This window comes from Cryptotermes secundus, unplaced genomic scaffold (genome assembly GCF_002891405.2).
Source record: "Cryptotermes secundus unplaced genomic scaffold, Csec_1.0 scaffold112, whole genome shotgun sequence".
Taxonomy (NCBI): domain Eukaryota; kingdom Metazoa; phylum Arthropoda; class Insecta; order Blattodea; family Kalotermitidae; genus Cryptotermes; species Cryptotermes secundus.
In genome coordinates this window covers 694534-713363 of record NW_019718271.1, presented here as the reverse complement: position 1 = coordinate 713363, position 18830 = coordinate 694534, and the positions used below count along the sequence as shown (strand labels likewise).

The 18830-nt window shown below is 43.9% G+C and overlaps 1 protein-coding gene across 5 annotated transcripts in view; it reads left to right on the top strand.

The window, feature by feature from the left end:
- Positions 1-18830, top strand: part of LOC111871644 (serine/threonine-protein kinase NIM1) — a 184542-nt gene that overhangs the window by 150511 nt on the left and 15201 nt on the right. For 4 of the 5 annotated variants that reach the window (XM_023865241.2, XM_023864923.2, XM_023864999.2 and 1 more), the window contains one exon: positions 15222-15427. In XM_023865241.2, the coding sequence (XP_023721009.1) occupies positions 15367-15427 (61 nt within the window). In that variant the 5' untranslated portion in view covers positions 15222-15366. Of the gene's footprint in view, positions 1-8902; positions 9022-15221; positions 15428-18830 lie in introns of all 5 variants that reach the window. The other variant, XM_023865079.2, reaches the window with a different exon arrangement.

The following is an 18830-nucleotide window of genomic DNA, read 5'->3' as shown; positions in this document are numbered from 1 at the left end:
GATGAAGGACACGATATGCTAGCCCGAAATGTCACAGGTGATGAGTCTTGGGTTCACCATTACCAGTCCGAGACAAAGCGTGCGTCAATGCAGTGGAGACATCCTGCGTCTCCTGCCAAAAAATGTTTAAGGTGACACCATCCTCCAGGAAAATGATGCTCACAGTCTTCTGGGATCACGAAGGCATACTGCTCACCGCATTCCAGCCTCAAGGACAAACTGTAAATGCCGACTCCTACTGTAACATCCTCAGGATACTTCGTAAGGCCATTCTACGGAAGCATGCAGCCTGTCATGCATTATGAGGTAGGCCATGCCGTGTGAACACGCCTGGTTCCAACAGCAGCCCAAAGAATTTTATGCTGCTGGTTTTCAGGGGCCTGTGAAACGGTGGGACAAGTGCCTCAGTGTACAGGGAGATTATGTTGAGAAATAAAAGCATTTTTCAGATCAGTACTCTTATTTGTTTAAGTTCTGTACCCATTTGTAACTTACTTATTAACTTATCTACGTACTATAAATAATTAAAAAATGACGGTGCTACTTTGACAGCATTCTTCGCCGAGGTCTGATTTTTTCGGTAATTACAAACGAATAACCGCCTCTGTGGTCTAGTGGTCAGAGTTCCTGCCTACAGATCCAGAGATCCCAGGTTCGATTCCCGGCCCTACCAGATTTTCTGAGAAGTAGTGGGTATAGAACAGGGTCCACTCTGCCCAATGAGGATAATTGAGGAGCTATTTCAAGGAAATAGCGGCTTCGGTCTAGAAAACCGAAATTAACGTCCGTGGGGATCCGTTGCGCTGACCACGCGACACCCTCTATCCGCAAAAGTTGGCACTAATTTCTCCGACAAGTGGCGGTCGTTCGGTCGGTATAATTTGCTTGCGGACTACAGGTCACAGAGTTTGTTTTTTGTTTGTTTTCTTACAACCTAATTGGAGGTTTGTGCCTCGTACACTTGTAATTATTACTTTAGAATGCATGTGCAAAACAGTAATGAATAGTGGACAGATCCTCCATTTTTTCGCATAACCGCCAGATCAGTTAAGATATTTATCAGATCAGTAGAGAATATGTTCGAATCCTGCAGGACAATACGGACTTCACACCCATCGGCGCTCCTCAATAATCCTCTGGTTATCGTGTCAGTGTTCCCCTTCAAACTGCTTCTTCAATATTGGATTTGAGGTTCTCACAACTTCGACTATGAAGAGTTCTGTCTTCTCAAATGTCGTCACCTATCCGGGCTCCGTGACTAATAATAACGGGGTTTCGACTGGACGATTGGATTTATTAACACATTTTACAATCACTCTTAATCACAACCAATTACAGTAACTCACCATCAATCTTCAGCCGACCCCTTCTTCCTTGACTGCCGAGGACTCGCTCCTTTCTCATTCTACGATCCTGCCACCTTCGGAACTCGACTCTCTTATGTCAACTTTGCACGGATCCAACGGAAAACACTGTCTCTCAACAATTCTAACGCGTGTTGACCGCGCAATTGCCTAGAAATGGACGTCGTCTTGTTCCACGGTGCACTTGTGCGGGAACGTGTTTAGCGACCCGTTGCCTAGCAATGAGCATGGCTCGGACCACATAGAAAATAGTTCTTGCAATGCATTTTCTATTGTTGTGTGCGCGTATTTCGGGCGTTGCTTAAATATGCGTCTACATGTCACAATATAATTCCATATAGTCAGGTGAAAGTCAACGGACGTTGTGGAAGGATATATTGCCGCCTTCTTCAGGTTGGAAGAGTAAACCAAGTAATAAACAATCATGAAGAAGGCAGCAAGCAAGGCTGCCTGTTTGCCTCATGCTGAAGTTATTGCCAGCCGTCCACGCGGAAGCTGTTGGTGGTTGGGAAGGACGGTGAATCACGTTCTTGGGTTCTTACTCCACGCGACAGCAGCAGTGAATGCACAACACTACAGCACCTGAATAGAGCAGACACTGAGCCCTGTTCCTTCTCTGTCTGAAATTAAAGCACAGTTACCCCGCTCGCAGCGACGATCCAGTGGATTAGTACAGAATTTGTTCCTCTTCCTTTTTCTGTTGAAGATGTAGGTTAAAGTAATAAAGACTGGTGTAACACCCTCTCGGATTATGTCTCCTTATTCAACACTCCTCGTAACTGAAGGCCTCTACGCACTAGGGCACACTGTATCGCGGGAAAGTTACTTGAAATGCCTCAAGTTCCGCAACAAATATCATGTGCCGATACATATGCAGGCCCGGTTATCGGTTGAGAGGCGGAAACATGAGGAAACATCGAAGGATCTCTCGATTGTTGTGCGGAACGGACATGTCGCGGAACCAGCAATGAATGTACAGCGGACGAACGATCACGTTTTAAAATTGATTGAATTAGTCCGATTCCGTGGTCTAGTGGTCAGCGTTCTTGGCTACAGATCCAGAGCTCCGGGTTCGATTCCCGGCGCTACCAGATTTTTTTCTGAGAAGTAGTGGGTCTGGAACGTGATCCACTAAGCCTCGTGATAATAACTGAGGGTTATTTCAAGGAAATAGTGGCTCCGGTCTAGAAAACCGAAATTAACGGCCATGGGGATTCGTTGCGCTGACCACGCAACACTCTCTATCCGCAGAAGTTGACACTAAACTTCACCGACAAGCGACGCTCGATCGGTATAGTTCGCTTGCGGACTAAAATCACGGAGTTTTTTTATACCATGGAAATGAAAGTCTATGGAACGGGTAACAAGCCGGCAGATGCATGGAACAGCATCGTGGAAGAATTGAGAAAACCACGAAACATCATCGAAGCGAAAATGCACAGCATTCTCTCACAGTTTATGCTATTGAACTCCAAACCATTTGTAACAATACCTCGAAATCAGTTGTCGTCATTCTGGTAAAGTTACAAAATGTTCTGTCTGACATCTGTAAGGTTGCGAGTACACGTCTATTTCTTTCTTCTAAAAACTTTCTTATCCACACGCTCTTTTTATGCTTCGATTTCTTTTCAGCTAAATGCGTTGTAATGTAAGCAGCACAGGTCAACAGTACGTCCCCTTGCGACATCTTAACATAGACTGTGGACGGATGTATCGGTGTCACGTGTCGCTATGACATATCACCTGATACAAAGCGCAACAGTGCCCTAGGTCTTACAGAGCTTTAGAAAACTTTAGTACCGACTTCTCTTTCGTCGTTCCTGACACACTTTTGTTATAAAATCGTTTATAGCCACAATACCACACAGTTGTTGTGATACCATTAAGATGTTAGCGGTTTTTGCTGTCCTCTTTTTACAGCTGAAGAAATGTTTACACAATGAAAATAAGTTTGGCGTTCTGCATTAGGTACACTCACGGATAAACTGAATTTAACAACCGGTTTCACTACTTAGGATTTATAAATGTTACAAAAGAGACTACAAGAATTATGTTTTTGGACATTATCCATCTTCCTGTCTACTTTCTATCAACCCTGAGCTAATGACTAGCTCTGTCTATTGGACCTAACTGAGTAGGTTTTACCTGAAGACGGAGACAGAATCAAGTCTCCGAAACACTGTGTTTTGAAAAATAAACAAGACTTTTTTTTTTTAGAAAATAGACAGGACGATGGATAATGCCCAAAAATATAATACTTGTAGCAATGTACCATCGTCACAAACTTCTAGATCTTAGGGGGTCCATACACGTACGAGTCTGGCTCGCGTGTCCTACTCGGCTCGGGTTCCAATAAGCCAACCTCGTCCGTGTGTGGTGAAATTAATCCGAGCCCCGCGCCTCGCAAGCCAGACTCGTACGTGTATGGGCCGTCTAAGTGACAAAAGAGAGTTTAGCGCATCAAGAATTTTTTAATTCGTGGAAGGGAAAAATACTGACAGATGTTTTGCGGTTTTTTTTATTGTTAGTAGGGTGGGACTAAGTCCCTTGTAGTGCGGCCACTTCTGGCCTATTGTACCAGCCCCAGATGATAGGTGAGGGTGATTGTGGAGCAGTTGGTGGAATGAAGATTGGCAGGGGAAACCGAAGTACTCGGAGAAAACCTGCCCCAGCGCCACTTTGTCCACCACAAATCCCACTTTACCAGACCCGGGATCGAACCCGGGCCGCTCTGGGAAGCCAGCGATTAACCGCTTGAGCTATTTCGCGACCATGTTTTGCGGGTTAGTAAAGCTGAATATTCATTTAGCTCCCAAAATGTTAATAATCTTTAGCAAATGTTTGTTGAGTGAGACACTTAAATGCCCAAAAAAGCCGTGTCATACGCGTATAAACATTTCCCGAACGAAGCCGATAATTCAAAAGGATTCATGTTTTGCGTTGGTCGTGCATGTAGTCAGTGCATATGTGTATGCGTGCGTTGTCTTAACTGAGTTTCCATCAAGGAAAGTGTCTGCAATTTATGGACTTCATAGACAGGAGCCATAGTTGTGGAATAGACCTATGATTCACTGTTTGTATCGACTGCTTGCAGCACGGATGAATTCCAGACAGACATTTCTCAGTGGAGACAGACATACGCTCTCTCTGTGCGTAATTATCCTTAATAAACGTTTATTAGGAAATGTTTATCAGTGGATAAGCCATAAGCTTAAAAAAAGTGACGTCATGAGAGGAATATCGAAAACGTTATTAAAGCTAAAATTATGTTACTACTGCTACTGCTTCTGCTACTACTACTGCTACTGCTACTGCTGCTGCTGCTGCTGAGGCATACGGTAGCGTAGTTGGTTGAGGCACTATGCTACAAGCCAGAAGGTCGCGTTTTCGATTCGCCGATGAGGTCATTGAATTTTGTAAATGACCTAATCCTTCATGCCGGTCACAGTAGCCGAACGGACTAAGGTATGTACTGTCTTCGCTTGCTCGGAAGCCGGGGTCGTAGGTTCGAATTCCACTCACGGCATGGATGTTTGGTGTGTGTGTGTGTGTATGTGTGTATGCGTTTATTCTGTGTTTGTGTTGTCCTGTGTTTAGGTAGAGGCCTTGAGACGAGCTGATCACCCGTCCAAGGAGACCTACCGCCCGTAAAAATGATCAGTGAAACTGAGAAGTGAGCCCTATGCTCCAAAGTGGGGGCGAAGAAGGAGAAAAAATCCTTCCAGCCGCACTATGACCCTGGGGTCGACTCAGCCTCTAACAGAAGGAGTACTAGGAATGTTCCTGGGGGTTAAGGGCGACCGACGTTTAATGCAGTGAGCCGATTTTCTAAACGTGGGAGCCTGGACGTCTCACAAACCTGTGAGCCTCCACGGCCTGTTACAGGGACAGCTTTGCCTTCTTACCTTCTTTCAGTTTTGTTCGTCTGGACTCATCTTTACGTTAGGGATGAGTTAAATCCCGGGATTTATAGTGAATAGAGTGTAACTGGGGCAGGTTTCCTGCGATTTTTTGGGTTTTCCTGCCAATTATCATTCAAATAACTGCTCCATGTCCGTTGATCATCCTCTCACAGACGCGATATGGTCTCGTTACTGACATCGTCCCTAAATAATAAGCTAAAAAACCTCCACAGCTTCACATCTCAGAATCTACTAATCTTCATATTTACCGCAGTGATAATCTCAAATTTCACATAATGGGAAAAGATTTCCTATTAGGATGAATTCATTTTTTTAAGGACTTTTGCATATGCAACAATTGGTACGTTGCTTGATATTCAATTAATTCAACATATGCCATATTTTATTTTCTTAAAACATAATTCTAATCATTATACAAAGATAATTATCTTTGTTGGGGGTCTTTGTAATTGGATTGTTCTTTCCGCGTAAGAATCCTCACTTAGGGGCACGTGGCAGGCGGAGCACCAGCTTTGATTAGTGTAAAGCCGCTTCCTGTGCTTCCATTCCGGATAGAATGTTAACAAGACACGATCACGACACGCAATCTCATTATTGCCCCCCCTCTAGGAGATTATGAGAGTCAGAAGAAACGCACACCCGCCCCGTTAGAAATGAATGTGTGAAGATCAACTGGCGCCATCTCTTATCGTAACAGATGTACTTTTAGTAAGGGTCGACAATGTATTCGCAGCACGTTTTGCGATTTTAATAGCCGTACTTAAAAAGAATTGCTGGAAAACTGAAAACACTTGCGCAAGCTGCTTAAATGAAAGCATATGAAAAACTGGATTGTCCGTTATTCTGAGCTTATATTACTATAACTCCGAACCTACTTAATGGATATTATAATGAAGAAGTAAAAAAGTAAGAAAAGTAAGTAAAGGTTTCCTTATAACAAGCCGTGGAGGCCCATGAGGCTGTGAGATGTTGAGGTTCCCACATTTTCTAGACAATCGGCTCACAGATGGCGGTGAGGTTGTCAGCTTTATGCGCCGGCCGCCCTTTACCCCCAGGAATATTCCTGGTACTCATTTCTGTTAGAAGCTGAGTTTACCCCATGACCATAGTGCGGCTGGAAGGATTAGGTCAATTGAAAAAAAAATTCACCTCATCGGGATTCGATCCCGCGACCTTCCGGCTTGTATTTTGTTCATCTTAGAATCATCTAATACATGGTGCATGGCGCAGGGTATAAGTTTAAGGCCTGTAAGATTAGTTACTATAGGATTCTGACGATGGTGTATAACACACTGATATATTGGGTTTTTGGACTTTATCCATCGTCCTGGTATTTAAGATAACAAATAAAAATACGACATTTCGGAAACTGGATCTGTTTCCGTCCTCAGGTGAAGGAAAGCACCTATTCTGTTGGGTCCGTTAGAAAGAGCTAGCCTCAATCACTGGAAGCTTTCTCCTTCAAATGAGAATATCCTCCTCTGTCCCCAAGGTCATCCAACATCATCTTACGTCCTCTTCCTCGTCTTCTGGTCACTTCTATCCGCCCCTCTATCTTTCCTTCAATAACTTCTTTTAGAAGGCAGTTACCGCGTAAGATATGACCAATCCAATTAGCCTTCCGTTTTCTTATTTCGTGTAGGATATTCCTCTGCTCACTGACTCTAATTAACACTTCTTCATTTCTCACATAATCGGTCCAACTGATCTTCTCCATCCCTCTCCAACACCACATTTCGAAACTTTCCAGGTGTTTCTGATCTACTGCCCTAAGTGTCCAAGTTTCAGCCTCATACAAAGCGATGCTCCAAACGTAGCATTTCACTAGTTTCTTTCTCAAATTTAAGTCCATAATGTTATTTATTTAAAAAGTAATAAAAATGGAAACTGTGAATCAAACGACTACTGAAGAAGTGGACCTGTCTCTGTAGTCACGGCCGTTTCCCAGTAGAACATTTGAGCACACGAGAGGAATCGCTCGCTTTGTTACCGACGGAAGTTGTTTTTCAAAAGTGTCATGGCTTTAAGTTCAGTATTTCTTGCCCTCTCACATAGACTTTAAACCTCTGGATTACAAAAGGAATACCCATGTATGCCTAGGCCCCGCAAGTGGTCTCCCTTTTCTGTGTTTCTCATTCCCTCTGGCTTGCTATATATCTGATCGATGATATACTCTTTGATGTGGCCAACTTAATATTTGCTGCAGAGTAAAATTATGGACGCAATTAGTGGCTTCTTGGACATTGTCCATCGTCCTGTTTCTTTTATTTAAAACAAATTTTCGGAGACCTAACTGTGTCTCCATCCTCAGGTAAAGAAACTATTCAATTGGGACCAATCGATAGAGTAATTCCCTATCTTACTTACTTACTCACGGAGCTGAGCCGTTCTGGAGGAGCCGCCAATTCTGCAGCTACTCAAGAATTTCCCAGCATTTTATGGAACCTAAAGGTTCATTACCATGTTCACAAGAGCCCTCCACTGGTCCTTACCCTGAGCCAGATCTACTCAATCCATACCATCCCATCCTATCTCTCTTAGATCCATTTTAATGTTGTCCACTCACCTACGCCTTGGTCTTCCCTGTGGTCTCTTTCCTATTGGCTTTCCCACCAATATCCTATATGCATTCTTCGTCTCCCCCATTCGTGCGACATGCCCTGCCCACCTCATCCTCCTTGACTTGATCATTCTAAATATACTTGGAGAAAAGTACAAGTTATGAAGCTCCTCATTGTGCAGTTTTATTCCCTATCTACGAGGTGTAATTATAAATTTACAAATTACGGAGATTCTGTTATGTAATTTTCTATTTTCCCTTTACCTCATTCCTTTTAGGTTGAGACATTTTCCTCAGGACCCTAAACGCCCACAATTTATGTTCTCCTTTAACCCTTTAAAGCATTAAATTCATCTGTATAATTCAAAAGTCGGTTTCCACCTCTCAAAAACAATCTGCATAGCCATTACAGAGACCAGCTGCTTAATGTGCGCAGATATTGTCGTTGTTTGTTCTGCACACCATGTGAAACCGAAAAATGAAATCCATAAGCCAAGCCCCGGTGGTCTTAATGCTAAACCAGGTGATATTTGGTAACTACTGTGCATGAAGGAGCTACAGTCTTAGTCAGAGTTTCTCATTATGTTCAAAATATACGTGAAATTATACTTTGGATTATTATAATCTTTTCTTTCTCTATGTAGGAGACTGACAAAGAAAAATTGGTGTGAAAATTATATGTAAACTTACTAATAAAAATTATACAGAACTTTAAATAAGTTTTTGTTCTTCCTGCATGTGGTACACGTAGGATCGACTGTCTGCTGCTTAAGCCTTAAGCTCGTACATAATTTAACCGAAATCCTTCCATTAGAGGCTTCCTTTTGGAGTGAAGCAGATGGCCGTTGGTTTATGCGGGTAAAACACTTTTCCAGTCTTCTAGGATTGGCGTTCCGAAGGGTGAAGGGGAAGCAAGAGATACGGGTCAGTAAAAATTCATGTGACTCTTATTCAGAAGGTCTGTAGGGGTGAAACCCAGTATCTTGTGGCTTCATTGCAAGGTAAAATCTTGGACAAAACTGTCAGAAAGATCGCTTTTTCATTCTTTCTTCTAGGATCTAGAGGAATAAACAAAGGAATTGTGGAAATAGGAATGATCATGAATGTTTAATCCAGAATGAGCTGTTCACCATCATTCCATTGCTCACCTTGAAGCTCAAGTGTGAGAAGAAAGGTGAGCATGATCCAGTTTGTGGATTACGGTTGGTTCTAAAGGGGCCCATACACGTACTAGTCTGACTCGAGAGCCAGGCTCGGATTAATTTCACTACCCACGCATGAGCTGTTTCCCAACTTTGCGACACACACACGGACAAGTTTGGCTCGTTGGAACCCTAACCGAGTCGGACTCGCGTGCGACTCGTACGTGTATGGGCCCCTTAACAGAAAGTCTTTGGCTTCGTAACCTAAGTATATATCAATGTATGCAAGAGATGCAAAGGAAAGTAGCACTAATTAAAGTCATTGCTTCAGACGTGGTGCAACAGTTGCAGGAAGTTTGCAACACTAATGCCGATTTGGTTGCTCAGGCTGTAACATTCTGTGTATACAACGGCCCTGCCAGATGTTCACGCCAGCTACAAAACATTTAATTGTGTTGCAGATCTCTCTGAACATTTGGCTTGCAGCAACATTCTGGGATCGTGTTGAATTGTTCGATTCTCCTTAATGGAAATCTTGAAATGTAATAGAAAAATAATCATTCGTGTGGTTTATTTTACTGTACTGCCAGCATCTCGACTGCTTAACGTTGTATGGAAGATGATTGATGGGAAATAAATTGGAAGGGGTATGGGTGGAAGCCGCCGAGAAGGCAGGTTAGAATACCTCCACTGTAGCCCTGCGAGTCATAGAAGGCGACGAAAAGGGAACCCGGTTCCTGGGGCTATCCTATCACTGGAAAAATATAAATACAGTTCAATACAATTCAATAAATATAATTCACGAAAAATCTGGCAGAATTTTCTAAGGAAGGCTATGGATCAAAAAAGGCTGTTTTGCCAATGACTGTTATCATGGTGGAAGGAAGTGGTTCTGGTTTAATTTAGGTATTATCCGGTATTAGCCTGGAAATACTGAGGAGGGTCACGAAAGTCCCTAGTCAGGGTAACCAGTATCATGGCCGAGGCTCAAACCCAGCACGTCACCAGTTCAAGTCTACACCGTTACCATTACATCATCCTGGTCGATATTTCTGTGCTGTATCACGTGACTTCTAGCAGGGATAGCGCAGTCAGTATAGCGACTGGCTACGGTAGGGTCAAGAATTTTCTCTTCTCCACGTTGTCCAGACAGGCTTTGGGGCCCACCCAGCTTCCTATCGAATGGGTATGGGGATCTTCCCCTGGGGTAAAGCGGCAGGGGCGTGAAGCTAACTACTCACTTCAAAGTGGTACCGGGTTCAAGAAAATATGGATCTGTATATCCGCCCCGCCCCACATGCGCCTACGTGGCGTAGTGATTAATTAGTTAAGCACAGAGACAAATTTACCTTACCTTTACTTTCACGCCTTTTTTATTCTGCTTCCTTAACTCTTTGTTTCGTTCGCTGTTCGCATTTTGCTCGCTTGCTGTGACGATATGACCGCATATTAATATTCGAACGATGTTGACCTGGAAAACGGTGTCCTTTCCCAGAGTGTCTGTAGTTAACCGCAGTCCTTACAGTCCCAGAGTGTCTGTAGTTCACCGCAGTCCTTCCAGTCCCAGAGTGTCTGTAGTTCACCGCAGTCCTTCCAGTCCCAGAGTGTCTGTAGTTCACCGCAGTCCTTCCAGTCCCAGAGTGTCTGTAGTTCACCGCAGTCCTTCCAGTCCCAGAGTGTCTGTAGTTCACCGCAGTCCTTCCAGTCCCAGAGTGTCTGTAGTTCACCGCAGTCCTTCCAGTCCCAGAGTGTCTGTAGTTCACCGCAGTCCTTCCAGTCCCAGAGTGTCTGTAGTTCACCGCAGTCCTTCCAGTCCCAGAGTGTCTGTAGTTCACCGCAGTCCTTCCAGTCCCAGAGTGTCTGTAGTTCACCGCAGTCCTTCCAGTCCCAGAGTGTCTGTAGTTCACCGCAGTCCTTCCAGTCCCAGAGTGTCTGTAGTTCACCGCAGTCCTTCCAGTCCCAGAGTGTCTGTAGTTCACCGCAGTCCTTCCAGTCCCAGAGTGTCTGTAGTTCACCGCAGTCCTTCCAGTCCCAGAGTGTCTGTAGTTCACCGCAGTCCTTCCAGTCCCAGAGTGTCTGTAGTTCACCGCAGTCCTTCCAGTCCCAGAGTGTCTGTAGTTCACCGCAGTCCTTCCAGTCCCAGAGTGTCTGTAGTTCACCGCAGTCCTTCCAGTCCCAGAGTGTCTGTAGTTCACCGCAGTCCTTCCAGTCCCAGAGTGTCTGTAGTTCACCGCAGTCCTTCCAGTCCCAGAGTGTCTGTAGTTCACCGCAGTCCTTCCAGTCCCAGAGTGTCTGTAGTTCACCGCAGTCCTTCCAGTCCCAGAGTGTCTGTAGTTCACCGCAGTCCTTCCAGTCCCAGAGTGTCTGTAGTTCACCGCAGTCCTTCCAGTCCCAGAGTGTCTGTAGTTCACCGCAGTCCTTCCAGTCCCAGAGTGTCTGTAGTTCACCGCAGTCCTTCCAGTCCCAGAGTGTCTGTAGTTCACCGCAGTCCTTCCAGTCCCAGAGTGTCTGTAGTTCACCGCAGTCCTTCCAGTCCCAGAGTGTCTGTAGTTCACCGCAGTCCTTCCAGTCCCAGAGTGTCTGTAGTTCACCGCAGTCCTTCCAGTCCCAGAGTGTCTGTAGTTCACCGCAGTCCTTCCAGTCCCAGAGTGTCTGTAGTTAACCGCAGTCCTTCCAGTCCCAGAGTGTCTGTAGTTAACAGCAGTCCTTCCAGATAAATACCGGCGCAAGTTCTTTCCTATTCAGAATCTAACAGTCAGTCTGGCTTTCGACGCTACATAAACTGATTTCTTAATAACGTCGTTAAAAAATCAAGATATAAAACGTTGAAATTGATGAAAATTGCTTGTAATTAGCTTTATTCTACTTGTATTTATTTCCATTCGCTTAGTGGGGGGCGGAGTCCAGTTGGGTCCACTCAGCACGGCGGCCACTGATTGTATACCTGCCCCGGGTGATAATGATGATGGAGAATTTTGGTGGAATGAAGATTGGCAGGGGAAACCGAAGTACTCGGAGAAAACACGCCCCAGCGCTACTTTGTCCACCACAAATACAACTTGACCAGACACGGGCTCGGAACCCGGGCCGCCGCGGTGGGAAGACAGCGACTTATCGCTTGAGCTATGGTGCGGCTTAACTGATGGCTAGATAACTTTTGTGACATATGTACGGTTTATTGTGTGGGTCCTACTAGTTGCTTCTTAACTTCGATTTAATCTTTTGACGTCTTCATAAAAAAGAACTTCATCTCACGGACTTTTACGTCCTTTACACGCAAAATGTTAGTTCTAGCGATTAATCTATGAGTTTCCGTGTTCTAAGAACAAAGCGTAAAGGAGTTCGGCCTTCCTGATAGAAAGGAGATTGAAAATTAAAACACGCCCACTATAATTTGTAAATACCATACTGTCACGTATAAAGGGCTGCGTGACTAATAATTGTAGGTTCTAAATTTGATGATAGGATTTATTTAACGTCTCTGTTGCAATTATAGTTGATTATAGCAGTTCACACATTGAACGCCTAGTTAATAACTAATCTCTCACTGTATTTCTTCTGGCTTTCGGACTTGTCTCTAGTCTTCTACTAGTCAGTACGACTCACTGCGAATCGAATCGAAACTTATGTTACGACCGACGGTCCGTAGGCCAGTCTATCTTGAAATAAAGCACCCGTGTGGGGCTTACAACCAGATTTTTATTACTCTCAGACACTCAGACTGTCTGACAAGAGGACGGGTCTGTCATTTACGATTGCTGCTGGCCCTCGCCAACGTAGTCATTCTCGGGTTCGAGTCCCGTGGGACTCACGACCATATTTTAGTGTCTCAGATTCGATATTTCACTTTTCGTCGCCTCCTGCGACTTTCAGAGCAACGATGGAGGTATTCGACACTCACTGCGAATCAGTTGCATGTCCTTTCATGACCCGGTGCGGACCACAGACAGAACACTCACTTGAACGGTTCGTATGTTGTTATTTACGTGTTCCTTGACATGGTAATGCGTTGTCCAGCAACGGTCTATTCTGCATTGCCACGAGAACGTGCTCAGCGATGCCTCGCCCAGCAGATGATCACATTGCGGCTTTCAGGCGTCATGTCACAATTCGTATCGAAGCGTTTTGCGACATATTTATTGTCCCTAATACAAGAACTGAACTGGCAGCTGAAATATCTTACTGCAGCAGTATGATATTTCGATGAATTGCCTCTGCAGGTATCCAACTGTCGCTTTCATGCGGACTGAGAGTGAATAGCCTCAAATGTAATGTAATAACAAGATGGCCGTCCTTACGTGCAATTTGCAAACTACGTGTATGATGATTTGTGGAGATGCTAGTACTGAGTGTCTCTCATTTACATGTCAATTGAAGTTTAGGTCCATGTGTTTTAACTCCGTAGCCTTAGTTTTCATACTAGAATTTAAACAAACTTCGTGGCCTGTAGTCCGCAAGCGAACTATACCGACCGAGCGACCGCCACTTGTCGTCGAATTTAATGCCAACGTTTGCGGATAGAGGGTGTCACATGGTTAGCGCAACAGATCCCCACTGCCGTTAATCTCGGATTTCTAGACCGGAACCGCTATTTCCTTGAAATAGCTCCTCAATAATCTTCACGAGGTTAAGTGGACCCCATTCCAGACCCACTACTCAGAAAATGCAGTAGCGCCGGAAATCGAACCCGGACCTCTAGATTTGTGGCCGGGAACTCTGATCACCAGACCACAGAGGCGGTTTCAGCCGACAGAAAAATCACAAATAACACTAAACCTTATGTTACACGCATAACAGTATTCTCGAGCTATCAGGAATGTCTGTGGTGAGTTAGAATCCAGTGTTTCAGAGGTCTCCTATCGTCTCCATCTTCAGGGTCGTTTATATCGACCCTGATCTCTAAGACTTTGCTTTTTATCTCAACATTGATATGACTTATCTCCCCAGAAGATATAGTGAATATATTCGCCGTGAAATCTTCCGGTTCTTATCGTTGTTTCAAGTCATGGAGAAACATCTTCGATATTAGTTTATGTCGATGATTGTTCTGTATCCAATTTCGGTAGCATATCGAGTTATACTGTGTCCGGTTTGTGTCTTCAATTGGTACTAAGAACATCTGCTGTTTCTGAACAATCTAAGCACAACTGACCCATAGGTAACAAACTCCATGGAACAGTCGTCAGTAGGAAGTTAATATTAGTGCAGCCACGCAAGAAATCCCTCTCGTTTTGTAGATTCCAAATGTTCAGTTCAGAATTTACAAGAATCTGCCACTGAACCCATCCTAAATCAAGAGAATCCGCAAGCGAACTATACCGACCGAGCAACCGCTGCTTGTCGGCGAAGTTAGTGCCAAGTTTATCGGATAGGGGGTGTCGCGTGGTCAGCGCAACTAATCCCCACGGCCGTTAATCTCGGATTTCTAGACCGGAACCGCTATTTCCTTGAAATAGCTCCTTAGTTATCCTCTCGAGGCTGAGTGGACCCCGTTCCAGACCCACTACTTCTCAGAAAACCTGGTAGCGCCGGGAATCGAACCCGGACCTCTGGATCTGTAGTTAGGAACTCTGACCACTAGACCACAGAGGCGGTCATAGATTATGTCATGTAATACTAAAATGTAAGAATATTCCCTTATATATGATTCAGTAGGGGTCATGCAGTAGGTTAGTTGAGGCACTATGCTACAAGCCGGAAGGTCACAGTATCGAATCCCAATGAGGTCTTTGGATATTCTTTTCAATTGATCTATTCCTTCCAGCCGCACTATGGCCATTGGATCGACTCAGCCTCTAACATAAATTGGAACCAGGAATCTTCCTGGGTCTAAAGAGCGACTGACAACCTCACCGCCATCTGTGATCCGATTGTCTAGAAAATGTGGGAGCCTCGACGTCTCACAACCCTATGGGCCTCCACGGCCTGTTACAGGATATCTTTGCCTTTTACCTTTTATAAGATTCAGTGACCGTAGACATTTTATGGCAGTAGGAAGTATGTAAGTATAGAGAAAGTGTACTACAATATTATCAGCTAGTCGAGGCTTACAAAGGCACATGGCGTGTCACGTGACTGTATGCATTTATATCACAGGTGAAACGATTTCCTGGAAGGAGCCATCTACTTTTTGTCTTTCAGTCTACAGAGAGCTCAGTGGTCTGAAACGCAGAATGGCATTTATCAAATATTCTATACATTTTATATAAGTCGTATGGTTTTCCTTTTTCAGCATATTGAAGTGTGTTCCTGAACGTGATGTCTGATTCCCCGTTGGAAGTACATCGGAGGCGCTGGTGGTCAAGACCATATTACAGCAACACTTGACCTTGCAACAGTGACGAGAATATTGGAAGCAGCCGAGGTCAATCAAGGTCATGCCAGCTGCTAGGGTTCATACCCTACCGAATGAAACAGAGTCGTCTTCAAAGCCGGAATGTGAGTGAAAAAGACTACAAGATAATTTAATTTGAATCCAGAGCCTGTTAACGCTGCCGGTCAGGGTAGCCGAGCGGTCTGAATAATGTACTATGTGTATGTGTTTATTCTGTGTTTGTGTAGTCCTGTGTTTAGGTATAGGCCTTACGACGAGCTGATCACTCGTCCAAGGAATCCTATCGTCTGTAAAATTATAAATTGTGGAAACAACCAAGATGTAACAGGAAGGAAGTCCGTATTTGTATTCGTATTATTAGAGGGGGTGGGTTTCCCCATGCACTTAGACCAGTTTTTGGTCCATTGTTCGTCCCCCTTTAATTTCTACTGTCGCCATACCCTACCGCTAACGGCGCGTGCCATCAGCCCCGTTGAGCCAACGAGGTCGGCCCTCGATACCTTGATGCTTCCCCCATCTACCAGAGGCATTGGGAACTACTTGGGCGGAAATTATTGCCTTTAATTTAGCTCAGAGGTCTCCTAGAGACATGAGATTCTTTTACGTGCCGTAAATCTACGACACGGGACACACGGCTTAAAGTCCCTCCCGGAGGACTTGTTCCCTGAAATTTTCCACCCTTAAAAATTCCACGACCTCCGCCGGGTTTGAACCCTCGTACCTTGAGTCATGAGGTGGGAACGTTACCCCTAGACTACGGAGGCCGCTAGGAAGTAAGTAAACCCATTAACCTCAGTCTTTCTGTAGAAGGCACAGTTAAGGTTCGGCCACACAGAGCCCTACGCTATGTTCGCTACGTACGCTGTGTATACTCTGCGACGCAGCTAACATAGTAAACGTAGCGTACGGAAGTCTGTGTGGCCAGTCACATTGGCAATAAAGGGAGATATTTTTGTGTTCATATAGCGAACATAGGCTCTAACCGAAACATTTGTAAGTCGGGTGTTTTAAAACATTCAGCTTGTAGCTTATCTGTGCTTGTTTGTAACATGAGAGATGGTCAATTGTTTGTATTTTAAGTGTCAGCACTTTATACGTGGGTTGCTTCAAAAGTCATGGCAACTAATTTTTGGGGGCAAACACTTTACAGTGAAGAAAGTTCAAAATTTCTAATTTCTAATTTAGGGTTATAAAGTGTGAAACCCCGCAACTGTGAGATAAGTAATTGTAGCCGTTACTTGTAGATTGTTAAATAAACCAATTAACCATCTCTACGGCGTCTTCAGTAACGAAACACGTTACATTGGTGTCAGAAGTGTTACGAACTTAAACGCCACAAATTGAATTATTGTGCATCGTGTATTCTACTGCGACAAGATGGAGATGCAGCAGATGATGGAAATGCTGGCTAGGATGGACGCCGATAGAAAGGAAGAAAGGAAGGCGGAGAACGAAGAAAGGAAGGCGGAGAAGGAACTTCTACTGAAGGAAATCAGAGACAACCAAGTAAAAGCAGATGCCGACCGAGAGCGAATGGAGGCCAATAGGAAGAAAGACAAAGAGGATTTCCTGGCGAAATTAGAATTAGAAATTTCAAAATTAAGGGCATGATATACCCCTCCGATTGGCTTAGTTAGATCAGGTAGATCAGGTATAGTAGGCAAGAAAAATTGCACATTACGGAATGACTGTTTTTTTTTTCATTCTTTAATCCTCGAAAAATTCAATTGTGATTAAAAAATAAAAATGTTTCGTAAAATTCGATGCACAGTTGCCTGTTCGATCCCTGTATGTTTCTCTAACTCCTTCAGAGACCAGCGCCTATCTTCCTCCATGCACTGGGCGATCACGGCACGAGAAACATCAGTACGAACGGACACAGGGCGTCCACTACGTTGCAAGTCGGCACTTGCTTCCCTTCCACGTTGGAATGCTTCTGTCCACCTTGCAACAGCACGATCACCCAGAGCTTCCACAAGCTCTGAATGACATTCAGTCGCATTTCTGCCGCGAAGCACTGCTATTTTCACGTAACAGCGCTGTTCCAGCCGGCTAACGTTCATTCTGGACGAAGGGTATGATCACAGTGACTTCGCGCTGGACTCGCTTCGTTGTCCTTGGACTTCCGCATCGTCTAGTGGCATCATTAGAAATCAGACGTTGCTGTCTCTCAGCGGCAAATTTGGAAATTCCAGTCGGAGCTTTCGAAATTTCGGAAAAATTATGTTGCCATGACTTTTGAAGTAACCCACGTTTGTTACCTACCTACCTACCTCTCGGCTACTGTGACCGGCAGTGTATAAGAGTAATATATAAGAATTCAGTTCGTACCTCACAGGAAATAAGAGCCAAACCCACGGTCCCGGCTTCCGAGCGAGCGAAGACAGTACATGCCTTAGACCGCTCGGCTACCGTGACCGGCCTTATATCGTAAATACTGTATGGTGATCAGCAAATGCAGTATTAAACTGCTTAAATGTAAATGTGAAAGCAAATTGACTGGCTCCCTCCCCCCCATAGCTTGGAATAAACCTAGTGGTGCCTCTAATTACTAAGCTCTTATTACAAATGAAGCCACGTTAATTGAAATCTCTTCACTCCGAGCCGGCCTATAGTTTGTTCTTGAGTTCCGGTCGCTGTTTACACGTAAAATATATTCATTAATCTTTTGAATGTATAATTTTAGTAATACATTTGAATGTTTCATTTGAAATGCAGTAAACCGAATGATTTGGTAGTCCGAAAGCACCAGTGTTTTAATTAGTTCGGATTACTGAATTTGCGCTGTACTGTTATAGAACATGCGTACTCACATTAATTCCTAAAATCAGCGTGTCAATTCGTTAATCTTTCTGTCCCCTTCCCCGTACCGTTTTTATTCAGAACCGTAATTAATACAAAATGTGGAATCTTATCCGTCTGCATATCTCATCTCTGAAAGTGCCCAGTGGATTTCCATCAAATTTGATATTAAGGTTTACAATAAAATTTTCCCTCCAAATTTAATATTCGGTTTTATCATTTCGATTTAAAACTTTTTTTTTGTACGGAAATATCAAATAGATTATCACCTCAAAAATCGCTTGTTGCATGAAAGCTAAGGGTTTGAGTATATAAACTTTATAACTTTCTACAACTTTAAGATGTACGAAATAATTACAAAGGCAAGTCCGTCCAATGTGACTTGTCTTTTGTAATTGTAACTGTTAGTGTGACAGACCAAAATGAAACAAATCAAATTCATGTATGAAATATTTTTCAACGTGTTAAATACTTAACAAAGTACAAATAAATTTAATTTTTCTGTGCAATGTGATATTTATAATAATTCGCAACCACACATTATATTCAGGATTTGCGTGTATTTTTCTGATCCTGTTGGTTATAAATAATATATAATAACAAAAGCTATTAAGAGCAATGATATTGTATCAAAAGATGCATATTGTCACGTGTAGGGTGGTACGAGTGACGAAAGTAACGGGTTCTAGTTCGGATGATTGGATT